This window comes from Bos javanicus, chromosome 14 (genome assembly GCF_032452875.1).
Source record: "Bos javanicus breed banteng chromosome 14, ARS-OSU_banteng_1.0, whole genome shotgun sequence".
Lineage (NCBI taxonomy): Eukaryota > Metazoa > Chordata > Mammalia > Artiodactyla > Bovidae > Bos > Bos javanicus.
Window position 1 is genome coordinate 26381816 of NC_083881.1, and position 16170 is coordinate 26397985.

The 16170-nt window shown below is 38.6% G+C and overlaps 1 protein-coding gene across 3 annotated transcripts in view; it reads left to right on the forward strand.

Annotated features, from left to right (window-relative positions):
- Positions 1-16170, forward strand: part of RAB2A (RAB2A, member RAS oncogene family) — a 72117-nt gene that overhangs the window by 42593 nt on the left and 13354 nt on the right. For 2 of the 3 annotated variants that reach the window (XM_061438810.1, XM_061438811.1), the window contains 3 exons: positions 1852-1934; positions 2312-2455; positions 8501-8612. In XM_061438810.1, the coding sequence (XP_061294794.1) occupies positions 1852-1934; positions 2312-2455; positions 8501-8612 (339 nt within the window). The remainder of the gene's footprint in view (positions 1-1851; positions 1935-2311; positions 2456-8500; positions 8613-16170) is intronic. The other variant, XM_061438812.1, reaches the window with a different exon arrangement.

The window sequence follows — 16170 nt, forward strand, 5'->3', positions numbered from 1 at the left end:
CTATTCCACATATAAGTGGACCCACACAGTTCAAAACCATGTTGTTCAGGGGTCAACTATATTCATTTTAATTCATCCCACAAAAGATCCCACCAAGATCAGTTTAAAGAACTTTCACGTTTGCTCTTTGTATAGACTTGGGAGATAGAAGAGCTCTAAACGTGATTTTTGTCTTGAACACATAAAATACTTACCTTTTTTGTATTGTTTACCACATAATCCTTCCTTGGTATATATCATTCACAGTGAAGTAAATCTGTTAAAAATCTAGTCCTTAGTTTTCCCATGCTAAGCAGTTAAAGAGGAAATTCCCATAAGGTTTGCCTTTTGAACTTGGATTTGAGAGAATTTTTTTTGAAAGCTGTGTCCCAATAAATTATGTAAAAATAATTTTAAGTAGTTTCATACTTCCAGCTAGTATCTAGTGTTTTAACCTCAAACTCTGTGAAATGAGCTGGCTCTTTTTACAGCCCTTTGATGTGATGGCTTTCTCAGTATCTAATTTATCGCAAGACATAGTGCCAGAATTACTTTCAAGTTACCAAAAGAAGGTCTCATTCTTTAGTTTCCACTGGGAGGAGTTCTTTTTTACTGCATCTTAGTATGTCAAGACCTACTGATGTCCACTCATTTAGGTGGACATCAGTATGGATGTGACAGCAGGATAGAGTGATAATCGTTTGGTGCATTTGCCTGAGACATTAGAATTCAGCTTTCTCTGCATGTCTGGTGTATGCCAGACCCAGTGCTAGGCCCTGGGAGGATAGGAAGAACCACAGTAACAGCACTTGAGTATTACTACTAGAACAGGGCAGAACCTGAGCTGTCTGTGTGCATTCTGAGGGTGGGAAGGACTGAATATTTACGCTGGAAGATCAGAACTCAGAATGCAAGGAGTTAGTAGATTTTTAATTTAAAAATTATGTAAACAGGCTTTGTTGTGTACTTAATTTACATGCCATTTTTTTCTCAAAGGTTGAAATGATTAAAAATGAAAAATTATTTTCGATAAGAACTGCCTCAGTTTTAAACCCAGAGGCAAAAGGCATATCCCACACCAGCCTCTTAAAGAGCAGAACACTAGTGCCACTACTAGCGGAGAGAGATTAACTGTATCTCTGAGGTCTGTTTTCACAAGTGGGTGTTAAGATGACTTTCATGTCCTCTTGCCTTTTGACAAGCATTATATATCAAATACAGAGAAAATTGATTAAGTGTAGAGAAAAGAATTTCATAAATTCAGAGCCATTTTCTGTTTTTCATAATAAAATGATTGCTCAAAGAATTCCATCTGATCATTGTTGAAAGCTCACTGCAGTTTATGATATAACTGATAAAATCTGCATCCTTGGCCTTCCAACAACCTTTACACCAGCAGATGGTGGGCGTAAAGATGTCATTCATCATTTATTTACAATGGACTTTATTTATTCTAGTGTCAACAGCTGCCCCAGGGAGTGGGTTATTGAATTCAAATGTGAGGCTCTGGGTTATTTGCTTCCTTTCAAATTTGTCTTCAGAGCTTAGTTGCTAGGAGTCCATTCTGTGTTCTAATAATGATTCATGTATTGTGAAGCCATTCAGTAAATTGGGTTGTCAGGGATTGCCAAAAAAGGTTTCGAGGTCTTGTTTTGGGGGGTGGGGGGTTGTGGATTGCATGTGCGTCTGGTTGACTTGAGCAGTAGTGGTATTAATGTGACTTTTTCCTAAGACTGGTGAAGTTAGGATTTCTTCTTTTCCTTAATGTACTCATTCTCTCCCTGTCCATATATTCCACATATGAATAATAAGAAAACGTAGAGAGGACTGCTTATTAAAGGGAACTCTCAACCTTTTCTTCTTTCCTCACAGGCAGGGCAAGAGTCCTTCCGTTCCATCACACGGTCATATTACAGAGGAGCAGCAGGGGCTTTGCTAGTGTATGATATTACAAGGTGAGAACTTGCAGATTGTTTGGCTCAGTGGTCAATGCAGAGAATTTTTCTAAGTATCAGTAGTAAAAGTATAACTTTGCCTTTATGTCCTGACTGCTTGCCTTTAAAACCTGTGTATCTTGAATTAAATTTAAATTTCCTACAGAAATCTGTAACTGAGTTTCTCTCTTATATAAATAAGCATCCCAAGTTGATCAGTTTGGTTGGTAATGATATTTATACATTGGAATTTCCTGAAGTGAGGTTACATTTAATTCTTAAACTGAACTATAGTCATTGAGCTATGACTCCAGATATTGTACTTAAAATCTGTTTCTTGTTTCATTGCATATGGCTAAAAATAATCTTTAATGGAATGTATACTGTTCATTGTACAGCACTAGGGAAAATACTTTGAAAATAGTCATCGGATTATCACTTATGTTTAGGAGAGACACATTCAACCACTTGACAACCTGGTTAGAAGATGCCCGCCAGCATTCCAATTCCAACATGGTCATTATGCTTATTGGAAATAAAAGGTAAAAAGACTATATCTTTAAATCTTTATTGCATAATTGTGAAGACTGGATAGCTGTTTATGTGGTAACTGTTAAAGTGCCTGTCTTGTACATTGTCCAAAATGTAAGTTATTGATTTCTTAAATTATGAAATTTTTAGAATATTAAGAGGTTTCTTTTGGTTTTTAAAATACAGATCATAAGCTTTATTGGAATTTATTATTATTTGAAATAGTCTTTGTTGGAAGCTGTATTTTAAAGAATATTTTTATGGCATTTTATCTGATTGAAAGTGAAAGTGAATTCACTCAGTTGTGCCCGACTCTTTGCAACACCATGGACTGTAGCCTTTTACGCTTCTCTGTCCATGGATTTTCAGTCAAGAATACTGGAGTGGGTTGCCATTTCCTTCTCCAGGAGATCTTCCAGACCCAGGGATTGAACCTGGGTCTCCTGAATTGTAGGCACATGCTTTACCGTCTGAGCCACCAGATCTGGTAAGTAATTTAAAATAAAACCCACTGATTTGTTTGGTGGCTAGGTTCATTATTATCCAAAATACTTGGCAGTGGAAATAAGAATCTATGCAGAACCCAGAAAAACATTTTTCCCTTTTTCAGTTATTTAATATGTATTATATGAATTAATGCAATACATGGATTAATCAGGTGTATTTCTACTTGAAGGCCGAAGCACTTTTATTAATAATATTGTTTAATAGATACCATATTTAGTACTTTTAAGCTTACCTCTAGGACTTACATATTAGTGTCATCTTAATATTGTTTTTACAATCTTATTTTACTTTATATTTCTAGATATTGTAATTGCAGTGAATGTCCTTGGGTTTCTGTTTTAAATGATAGTATAATACATCAGAAAAGTTTCTTGACCATAGTTTCTATAAAGTTTAAGAGTATAGGAAAGTTTTCACTAATTTAGTAGAAAATTACAGTGGTAACAATTAAAACTAGTATTTTTAAATTGGCAGATACAGAATTCATTCATTCTTCAGGTTTATAAAATAGTATTAAAAGATAATATTTTAAGAAAAGTAAAAGCATGACTGTTATATGGTAATGAACACAACAAAGCTTTTATTTATTTCATCCATTAATGAGGGAACCAGTAAGATAATACAGTTGTTTCAAAAGAAAACTCAAAATACCACACGTTGATAATCAAATAAGGAATGCTGAAATGAATTTACAGATGGACACAAAACTGAACAAAATTCACAGACTGATAGCTGTATTCCACCAGGGCTCAGCTTGCATGTCCATGGACAAGAATTACTTGCATTAGTATCTGTTTTTCATAAGTTAGTTTCTCTTTACTATATCTACAATCCTTGAAAACTTGAGGGGTGCAGTTAAAGCAGTGCTTAGAGGGAGATTACAACACAAAACACTTTTATTAGGGAAGAGTTTCAAATCAGAAACCTGAACTTTACCTTAAGATTAAAACTAGAAAGATAAGAGCAATTTAAGCCTAAGGTAAACAAAAATAAATAAGGAGGTTAATAAAAAGAAAACCAGTAAAACTAAAAGCTAGCTCTTGAGAAGACTGAGAAAAGAAGACATACATTATTAATATTGGGAATAAAAGAGTATCATCACCACAGATCCTTTAGATATTAAAGGGATAGTGAGAGAGTAGTGTAAACAAATGGACTGGGGAGATGTTGGTCAAAGGAGTGCAGACTTGTAGTTAGAAGATGAGTAAGTTCTGGGTTCCTCATGTACAGCACTGTGATTATAGTTAACAGTACTGCACTGTGTACCAGGTGCTGTGAAAGGAGATCTTAAACATTCTTAGCATAAAATAAAATGATACATGATGTGATGGAAGTGTTAGCTGATGCTACAGTGGTAGTCATATTGTGTTATATAAATGCTTCAAATCAACACATTGTGTCCCTTAAACTTACAGTGTTATAAGTCAGCTGTGTCTCAAAAAATAAGTAATCCCTAAACAATTTAAAAAATATATTTTTTTCACAGCTGTTTGATTTCCCAGTTCTAACTGTAGTTACCATAGTCTTTGTAAACTTCCTCTATTAGATGACTGCTTTCTTATCTGTAGAATCTTTTAGTCCAAAAAATAAATCTAAATAAATGGAGAGATATACCATGTTCATGGATTGGAAAATAAATATTTTTAAGATGTCAGCTTTTCCCAAATTGATCTGCAGATTCATTGTAATCCCAATCAAAATGCTTCAGTCTTTTTTAAGCAGGTAGAAATTGACAAGCTGATTTAAAAATTTTTTTTGAAAACGTGAAGGTCATAGAATAGCTAATATTGGAGGATTTGCTGGTTTCAGTAAAGTGACTTCAAGATTTATTGTAAAACTACTGTAATAAGTCTGATATTGGCATAGATAGACATAGATCAGTGAAACAGTGAGAAATCAGAAGTCAGTCTATATGTATATAGTTTGTTTTTTGATAAAGATGCCATGGTTCAGTAGGGGAAGAGGTAATCTTTTCTTCAAATGGTGCTGGAACAATTGTATAGCCATGTGCAAAAAATTAACCTTGATCCTTACCTCACACCATATACAAAAATTAACTGGAAATGGATTATAGACCTCAATGTAAGAGCTAAAGGTATTAAAAAAAAAACTCTAGAAGAAAGCATAGAAATTTTAGGGATTCTGATTTTGTCAAACATTACTTACATAGAGAATGATCAACTTAACAAGTATTGTCAAGGATTTAGAGGAAATTGAAACTCTCTTACTGCTGGTGGGAAAATAAAATCATACAATGATTTTGCAAAACAATTTAGGAGTTTCTTTAGAAAATAAACACACATTTGTTATACCACTTAGCCATTTCACTCTTAAGTATTTACCCGAGAAAAAAGATGAAAAAGGAGACATGTTATGTTGTTCCATTTATATAAAACCCTAGCAGATGCAGACTATTCTTTAGTAGCAGAAAGCAGATCATTAGTTGCCTAGGGCACAGGGGAAGGAAAAGGTGAATTACAGTGGGGAATGGTGGCTTCACAGGGTATACACATATCAAACTCATCAAGTTTTCTATTAAATGTGTGTTTTTTTAATGTTAGTTATATTGCTATAAAGCTGTTTTTAAAAAAGTAACATAACAAGTAAATATTATACTGAGTAGATTAAATTTTTTTAGTGTTATTTTAATTGAGGTTTGCTGTTAAGAGAACATACAGTTGTCCCTCCGTATCCATGGGGGATTGATTCTGTCATTCCCCTCAAATATCAAAATTCTTTTAAGATTAAGGCTATTGGAGGGAAGCTTTGGTCTTTGTATTCAGTAATATGGAAGTTTTCATACTACCATTCAGTGGTGATGTGTGAAATAATAAGAGGAGAATATTTGAGGAACAAAGAAAATTTTCACACTTTTATCTTACCAGTGTTTTCCTTGTGTCTAAAACGAGACTGGGGCAGCTTGTTGTTTAGTTAGTAAGTCATGTCCGACTCTCTTGGGACCCCATGGACTATAGCCCACCAGGCTCCTCTGTCCATGGGATTTGCCAGGCAAGAACACTGGAGTGGGTTGCTATTTCCTTCTCCAGGGGATCTTCCCAATCCAGGGAGCGAACCCTGCATTGGCAGGCCAGCTTTTTACCACTGAGCCACCAGGGAAGCCACTTAGGTGGCTTAAATTTGGTTGCTGCCTGTAGGTGAGTTGTGAAAAGCAAGAGCAAAATATAGTGTATACCAAACATGTTTCTAATGATTGTAGAAGGGTAGTTCTTTAGGATACACTAGCTGTGGAAAGACATTTTAGGGAAGAAACTAAGAAAAAAAAAAAGTATGACATTTAAAGAGTGAATGGGCAATGAACAGAGATAAATGGGATTATTATCAGATAAGGGGAATTGGGGTAAACCTGGAGACAGAGAGTAAGCCATTTTTGAGTTAGGTGAATTAAGCTGTAGGGAGCCAGTGGAACCATTTGAGAAAGATAGTGACCTAGTCAGAATGACAGATGACATAGATTTTTCTTAACTGTGGCATTTGACATTGATTATACAAGAAATTAGAAAGCAGAGTATAAAGATGAAAGTTTTTAATAGTTAAAGGATTAGAATACCCTAAACAAGAAAGCATAAATTAAGAAAATGGTTTAGGAAAGAAAGATACTTAAGTAGTAAAAGTGATTTGAGTGGGTTTAATGGGATGAAAAGTCGAAGACAACAAGATGATTTTATGCCTGGAAAACTGAAGAAATGAGTGCTAAAACAGAACTGAACACTGAAGTGCCACTTTCTTTCGTTCCAACAACCTCTTATATGTACACATCCTTAACCCTCTGCTAATATAACATTTGTAAATGTAGACATCATCAGAGATACTGGTAGGGAAAACTTGTGAGTAACTTGAAATATCCCCAAATAAGGGATTATTTAAATGAAACATGGCATATACAAACATTCAGAAACGTAAGATCATGGCATCCGGTCCCATCACTTCATGGCAAATAGATGGGGAAACAGTGGCTGACTTTATTTTTCTGGGCTCCAAAATCACTGCAGATGGTGATTGCAGCCATGAAATTAAAAGACGCTTACTCCTTGGAAGGAAAGTTATGACCAACCTCAACAACATATTAAAAAGCAGAGACATTACTTTGCCAACAAAGGTCCATCTAGTCAAGGCTATGGTTTTTCCAGTGGTCATGTATGGATGTGAGAGTTGGACTATAAAGAAAGCTGATCACCGAAGAATTGATGCTTTTGAACTGTGGTGTTGGAAAAGACTCTTGAGAGTCCCTTTTGATCCCACCAGTCCATCCTAAAGGAGATCAGTCTTGGATGTTCATTGGAAGGACTGATGTTGAAGCTGAAACTCCAATACCTTGGCCACCTGAAGCGAAGAGCTGACTCATTGGAAAAGACCCTGATGCTGGGAAAGATTGAGGGCAGGAGGAGAAGGGGACGACAGAGGATGAGATGGCTGGATGGCATCACCGACTTAATGGACATGGGTTTGGGGGGACTCTGGGAGTTGGTGATGGACAGGGAGGCCTGGCGTGCTGCGGTTCATGAGATCGCACGAGTAGGACACAACTGAGCAACTGAACTGAACTGATACACATAAAATGGGATGAAGGGCAGTTAAGGGAAAGTATTTGCTTGAAGATTTTGTGTAATTTAAGGCTAATTTCAGATAACAAGAGTCTTAAGGATGATTGTCAGATAAGGGAGCTGAATTTCAGTAGCACACTGCCGTATCACTGTTGAGGGTGTACCCCAACCGTTATTTTTTATTCCTGCTAGAATATAAGCTCCATGAGGTGGCTGGGGTGGGTGGGGGGGGAAGTGTTTTATGTCTGATTTGATGAGTGGTCTGTCCCCATATCCTGGAAATGGCTTCGCACATAGGAGGGCCCCAGATTTCAGTTAGATAGATTATCTTCATCCAGTTATTCAGACTGAGTTTAATTTTTTTTTTAACAATAAAACATACTTGAAGAAGAGACAGCTACTTTTTACCCCTGCCTTAACTAATAATACAATTCCAGTATGATAAAAATGAATACCGTACTTTTGTCCAAAATTTCTAAATTAGACTTCTATTTTTCTCTCCTTTCATTAACAGTTTTATTGGGAATTAAACCAACTAGGATAAATAATTAATGTTTCAGTAGTACTTTGAATTTTATCAGTCAACTTTCTGTAGTTTCTGAGGATTGTGTGACTAATTTTTAATCATATTCAGACTCTGAGTCTGGCTGAAGGATGAGGAGTCTAGTGTAATTTTGCTCTCTCATTATGTTGAGTAAGACGTTCCCTTCTTTCGGAACCTGCTGTACTCAAAGGTGGGATTTGAGGCTTGATGTTCCCTTTGAGTTTCTCTGGTTTTAGCATTCTAGGACTCTAACTTAGAATCTTTCTGCTTGGATTGTTAGTTCTTTGAAGCTCAGCAGTGTGCACTTTGACTTTCATAATATGAAGGATAATGCAGTTGATTATTAATGTGTGGAAAAATTAATTGGAAAAATGGTCAGCATAACTTTGAGTCTAATTGTACTGTGATGGTTGATAACTGAGCCCTTTCTTTCCCATGTTCAGTGATTTAGAATCTAGAAGAGAAGTAAAAAAAGAAGAAGGTGAAGCTTTTGCACGAGAACACGGACTTATCTTCATGGAAACTTCTGCTAAGACTGCTTCTAATGTAGAAGAGGTAAATAAAAGGCCTTTTAAAAATGTTTATCATTCTACATAATAGCAATCATTTGTTAATCATTTGTTGGTTATACCCCATAAGCTTTTTACACACAGATAGTTGTTGAAAGTAGAAAATTTCTTTCCTTTGAAATACCTTGTAACATTCATGTTATATCAGATTCTTAAATTATATTCTGACCCTTCTCTTGAAGTCAGAATGATTTAACAGATACATACTTTGTATATACTTTGCCTAAAATCTTCTTTAATGTGGCTGAAGAGGGAAAAAAAAGAACAGTAATGAAATTTGGAAGTGTTTCAAGACACTAAACATTTGTAGCTGTTTGCATCCACTTCCGCTTAAATAGAGGAAGCATTATTGCTATGTAACATTATATACAACATGGGAATTCTGCCGTATTTAATAACTAAGATTTGTGGTATCTCAATTATTTCTGTTGTCAGCCTGAACTGTGGAAGTTTTCTGAACACACCATATTTTTCTGTGCTTTGTGTATGTGGGATATGGCATTTATTTACTACACATGCAGGAGTAGGCAGTTAATCCTCTCTAAGGTAAATGTATGACTACACTCTAGTTCATAAAAAGGAGAAATGAGACTTAAGAAAATATGTAGTTTGTACAGAGTAATGCTGCAGTTTCCGCCTTCTGCATAAGAATTTTAAAAGCAGCTGCAGAAAGGGATTCTGCAAATGATTGGAGAAGCACTTGCTTTAAGGATAGGGGTCCTAGGCCACAGCTAGCACTGTGCCTTCCACATAGTAAACAGTGAGTACATATTGATTAGGAATAATACTCGTCTAATTACCTGTTGAACTCGGAAGTTGACCATAGTAGTTCAGCAGCATTGGTATTTTCACTGAAGAATTCTTGGGTAAGATATCCTGTTCATCTCCACTTAGTGAGGTGCTCTGTGATTGTCCTTAATATGTTTCTTACAGGCTCCAGCTAATGCTTTACCTGTGTTACCAATTAATTGCAACTTGAAGACATATGAAAATGTTTTACTTTACACAGCAAACCCAGAGAGAAATCCATTCTGTCCTCTTGTTTAACTTAAAATAGACAGAAAGTTGCCTGTTTCAGTGATGCATTCCTTTCCTAGAGGTGTTGGATTTGAAACTGGAGGGGCTAGTGTGTTGTGGTGGTTTCAAGACATATGAAACATGTCCTTATTGATTATTAACAGTGTATTTTCTGTTGATTTTGAGAACCTTAAAACCAGAACTATCTGTATTTTATGAAAGAGCTGTCCTATGAAGTCAAATGACAAGACAGCCACTACCGGAAAGTAATTCTGAATTTCTCGTTTTAACTCTGAAGCCTTTGTGTTCATTTTCTTATTTTTAACAAGTCACAGTAGGTATTTATTTATAAGTAAAAAATTACTGTTCATTTGACTGAACATTTAAATGAAGTATATTTCATTAATGTTTTGGCAGCATTATTACAAAAATTCTGTATCTGTGGTTAATAATGAAAATAATTGTTTAAATTTGATCAGGGCAGGAACTGTCCATACTCTTGAGAGAACAGCACTTTTCTTAATCACGTAAATTAATTTGCCTCTCAGAAGCGAAGGATATTAAGAGATAATCTTTTTAAATTCCATTTTTAAAGGATTCATAGATAAGCATTGCATAATATAACATGTGAGATCTTACCTAAAAGCTAAAAATGTTTCATGACAAAATAAGAATATGGAAGTCCATTCTATGATCCAAAGGAAATCAAACTTGAATCTGTACACAACTTAGAAACTAATTGAACATGGAAATAATAACCAAAGGACTCCTGCATCTGGGAACATGGAGTAGACTGACTTCCCACCTGCTTTTCCTAATGAGTACGACTAAAACTCTGAGCATTATATGTAAAACAATTATAAGAAGACAGAAGGGTGGCAAGAAGAAGGCCAACCAGCTAGAGACCCTGGGATCTGAGGAATGATGCAGCAGGGGTTCCCTTGGTTTATTTTTGCCTCATATACCTCAGATTGGGTTCGAGAGTAAGTGGCAATCCAGAAAGTTGTGTTGTTCTTCTGTTTTGTTCCTTCCAGAAGATGTAAGTACATGGCGTAAAGGCATACAGCTCACAAAGGAAGGAATAAGTTGTTTATATTTGTGGATGATATGATTATCTCTGTAGAAATCCCAGGAATTTGTTCTTGTTCAGTCTCTCAGTCGTGTCCGATTCTTTGTGACCCCCTGGACTGCAGCATGCCAGGTTCCCTTGTCCTTCAGTATCTCCTGAATTTGCTCAAACTCATGTCCCTTTTTTCATTGATGCCATCCAACTATCTCCTGCTCATCCCCTTCTCCTGCCTTCACCTGTCCGTTGTTACATGTCTGGTTCTAACTGTTGTTTCTTGACCTGCATACAGGTTTCTCAGGAAGCAGGTAAGGTGGTCTGGTATTCCTGTCTCTTTAGGAGTTTTCCACAGTCAGAGGCTTTAGCATAGTCAGTGAAGCAGAAGTACGTGTTTGTCTGTAATTCCCTTGCTTTCTGTGATCCAACAGATGTTGGCAATTTGATCTCTGGTAGCTCTGGTTCCTCTGCTTTTTCTAAATCCAGCTTGTACATCTGGAAGTTCTCTGTTCATGTACTGTTGAAGTCTAGCTTGAAGGATTTTTAGCATTACCTTGCTAGCATGTGAAATGAATACACTTGGATGGTAGTTTGAACATTCTTTGACATTGCCCTTCTTTGGGATTGGAATGAAAACTAACCTTTTCCAGTCCTCTGGCCAAGGGATTTACAAAATAAATTAGAGCTAGTAAGTTAGTTCAGCAAGTTCATAGTATACAAGTACTGCATCTCAAACTCTTTTGTTGACCATGATGGCCACTCCATTTCTTCTAAGGGATTCCTGCCCGCAGTAGTAGATATAATGGTCATCTGAGTTAAATTTACCCATTCCAGTCCATTTCAGTTCTCTGATTCCTAGAATGTCGACATTCACTCTTGCCATCTCTTGTTTAGAGATGGCACTTCCAATTTGCCTTGATTCATGGACCTGACATCCCAGGTTCCTATGCAGTATTGCTCTTTACAGCATTGGACCTTGCTTCTATCACCAGTCACATCCACAGCTGGGTATTGTTTTTGCTTTGGCTCCATCCCTTCATTCTTTCTGGAGTTATTTCTCCACTGATCTCCAGTAGCATATTGGGCACCTACTGACCTGGGGAGTTTCTCTTTCAGTATCCTATCACTTTGCCTTTTCATACTGTTCATGGGGTTCTTAAGGCAAGAATACTGAAGTGGTTTGCCATTCCCTTCTCCAGTGGACCACATTCTGTCAAATCTCTCCACCATTACCCACCTGTCTTGGGTTGCCCCACGGGCATGGTTTAGTTTCATTGAGTTAGACAAGGCTGTGGTCCTAGTGTGATTAGATTGACTAGTTTTCTGTGATTATGGTTTCAGTGTGTCTGCCTTCTGATGCCCTCTTGCAACACCTACCGTCTTACTTGGGTTTTTTTTACCTTGGGCGTGGGGTATCTCTTCACGGCTGCTTCAGCAAGTGCAGCCATTGCTCCTTACCTTGGACGAGGGGTATCTCCTCACCACCCCACTTCCTGACCTTCAATGTGGGATAGCTCCTCTAGGCCCTCCTGCGCCCGTGCAGCCATGGCTCCTTGGACGTGGGGTTGCTCCTTCTCGCTGCCGCCCTTGGCCTCGGGCTTGGGGACGTTGGGTAGCTCCTCCCGGCCACCGCCCCTGGCCTCAAACGCTGGGTCTAGTAATCTAAGTCTATGCCCAACCAGTAATGCTGAAGAAACTGAAGTTGAATGGTTCTATGAAGACCTACAAGACCTTTTAGAACTAACACCCAAAAAAGATGTCCTTTTCATTATAGGGGACTGGAATGCAAAAGTAGGAAGTCAAGAAACACCTGGAGTAACAGGCAAATTTGGCCTTGGAATACGGAATGAAGCAGCGCAAAGACTAATAGAGTTTTGCCAAGAAAATGCACTGGTCATAACAAACACCCTCTTCCAACAACACAAGAGAAGACTTTACACATGGACATCACCAGATGGTCAACACCGAATCAGATTGATTATATTCTTTGCAGCCAAAGATGGAGAAGCTCTGTACAGTCAACAAAAACAAGACTGGGAGCTGACTGTGGCTCAGATCATGAACTCCTTATTGCCAAATTCAGGCTTAAATTGAAGAAAGTAGGGAAAACCACTAGACCACTCGGGTATGACCTAAATCAAATCCCTTATGATTATACAGTGGAAGTGAGAAATAGATTTAAGGGACTAGATCTGATAGATAGAGTGCCTGATGAACTATGGAATGAGGTTCGTGACACTGTACAGGAGACAGGGATCAAGACCATTCCCATAGAAAAGAAATGCAAAAAAGCAAAATGGCTGTCTGGGGAGGCCTTACAAATAGCTGTGAAAAGGAGAGAAGCGAAAAGCAAAGGAGAAAAGGAAAGATATAAACATCTGAATGCAGAGTTCCAAAGAATAGCAAGAAGAGATAAGAAAGCCTTCTTCAGCGATCAGTGCAAAGAAATAGAGGAAAACAACAGAATGGGAAAAACTAGGGATCTCTTCAAGAAAATCAGAGACACCAAAGGAACATTTCATGCAAAGATGAGCTCGATAAAGGACAGAAATGGTATGAACCTAACAGAAGCAGAAGATATTAAGAAGAGGTGGCAAGAATACACAGAAGAACTGTACAAAAAAGATGTTCATGACCCAGATAATCACGATGGTGTGATCGCTGAGCTAGAGCCAGACATCCTGGAACGTGAAGTCAAGTGGGCCTTAGAAAGCATCACTACGAACAAAGCTAGTGGAGGTGATGGAATTCCAGTTGAGCTGTTCCAAATCCTGAAAGATGATGCTGTAAAAGTGCTGCACTCAATATGCCAGCAAATTTGGAAAACTCAGCAGTGGCCACAGGACTGGAAAAGGTCAGTTTTCATTCCAGTCCCAAAGAAAGGCAGTGCCAAAGAATGCTCAAACTACCGCACAATTGCACTCATCTCACACGCTAGTAAAGTAATGCTCAAAATTCTCCAAGCCAGGCTTCAGCAATATGTGAACCGTGAACTTCCTGATGTTCAAGCTGGTTTTAGAAAAGGCAGAGGAATCAGAGATCAAATTGCCAACATCTGCTGGATCATGGAAAAAGCAAGAGAGTTCCAGAAAAACATCTATTTCTGCTTTATTGACTATGCCAAAGCCTTTGACTGTGTGGATCACAATAAACTGTGGAAAATTCTGAAAGAGATGGGAATACCAGACCACCTGACCTTCCTCTTGAGAAATTTGTATGCAGGTCAGGAAGCAACAATTAGAACTGGACATGGAACAACAGACTGGTTCCAAATAGGAAAAGGAGTTCGTCAAGGCCATATATTGTCACTCTGTTTATTTAACTTATATGCAGAGTACATCATGAGAAACACTGGACTGGAAGAAGCACAAGCTGGAATCAAGATTGCCGGGAGAAATATCAATAACCTCAGATATGCAGATGACACCACCCTTATGGCAGAAAGTGAAGAGGCACTAAAAAGCCTCTTGATGAAAGTGAAAGTGGAGAGTGAAAAAGTTGGCTTAAAGCTCAACATTCAGAAAACGAAGATCATGGCATCCGGTCCCACCACTTCATGGGAAATAGATGGGGAAACAGTGGAAACAGTGTCAAGACTTTATTTTTCTGGGCTCCAAAATCACTACAGATGGTGACTGCAGCCATGAAATTAAAAGACGCTTACTCCTTGAAAGGAAAGTTATGACCCACCTAGATAGCATATTCAAAAGCAGAGACATTACTTTGCCAACAAAGGTTCGTCTAGTCAAGGCTATGGTTTTTCTTGTGGTCATTTATGGATGTGAGAGTTGACTGTGAAGAAGGCTGAGCGCCGAAGAATTGATGCTTTTGAACTGTGGTGTTGGAGAAGACTCTTGAGAGTCCCTTGGACTGCAAGGAGATCCAACCAGTCCATTCTGAAGGAGATCAGCCCTGGGGTTTCTTTTGAAGGAATGATGCTAAAGCTGAAACTCCAGTACTTTGGCCACCTCATGTGAAGAGTTGACTCATTGGAAAAGACTCTGATGCTGGGAGGGATTGGGGGCAGGAGGAGGAGGGGATGACAGAGGATGAGATGGCTGGATGGCATCACTGACTAGATGGACGTGAGTCTGGGTGAACTCTGGGAGATGGTGATGGACAGGGAGGCCTGGCGTGCTGCAATTCATGGGGTTGCAAAGAGTCGGACACGACTGAGTGACTGATCTGATCTGATCTGATTTGATAGTATACAAGGCATATTTTTAAAATCTACTGTATTTCCATATATCTACAATGAACACCAAAATTTAAAATACAGTATCATCTATAGTCACACAAAAAGGGGTCTTCTCTGGAGGCACAGTGGATAAGAATCCACCTGCCAATGCAGGGGACACAGATTTGATCCCTGGTCTGGGAAGATTGCATGTGCCATGGAGCAATTAAGTCTGTGTACCCCAACTATTGAGCCTGTGTTCCGGAGCCCAAGAGCTGCAATTGCTGAAGCCCATGAGCCTAGACCCTGTGCTCTGCCACAGAGAAGCCACTGCGGTGAGCAGCCTGCGCACCACACTCTGTTGCCTCATTCTTTTTCAGAGCTAGGTTCCCAATCTGACTTCAGCCATCACACCCGGGGTCTTGCTGGGACCTCCTAGTTGCCTCACCTAACAACTCCTTTTTCTTCTTACCTTTAACAGTCCCTGAAGGGTATGTGGTACTTCCGACCACTCAGTCTTCTGTAAACTTTCTTTTTTCTTAGCTCATGATATCATAATCTTCTTTTTATCTGTGCCTCCCAGACTCCTTTACTGTCTGTTATTTCCATGTTGAAATTATCACCTGAATCCAGGAATACCCTTCTTAGACTGTGTGTCCAGCTCCACTGTGACCGCTGCTGCCCCTTCTCTCCTCTAGTCTGTGAAGTCTGCTTTCCTGTATCCCAGAGCACCCCCCTTCCCTGCCTCTTCACACTCAGTTACTATGTGTTGCTCTCCACATGTGTATTACTATTTCTGCCTGTTAATTTAAGTATCTCTCCACACTGTCCTCTTCTATGATCGCTTCCTAACTGGACTCCCCATCTTCATTTTTCAGTCCTTCACACTCTTGCCTGTAACACCTTTCTAAAAAAGGAAAATTGAATGTCACCCTCCAGCTTTATTAAAACCCTCCAGTGGTTCCCCACCACTTCAGAATCAAACTCCTTGGCTTGGAAGACAGGCCCTTCATTTGCCAGTCCTTCCCTCCTCGCTCTTCATGTTAAAGTGGGAGTGCATCCACAGAAAGTTTTCTCAGCACTTGAAATGCCCTCTTTCCAACCTGAGCCTTCAATTATGTCATCGAGTCTCCTTGCCCCTCATGGAATGCTGTGACACAGGACACACACACACACCCCGCCCCTTCCACCATCACCCACCATCCACACAGTCCCTCTTATGTGCTTGTTTCTCTGTGCTTATTCATTCCTGTGTCATTCTGGTCATGGCTTTATCTTCACACTCTC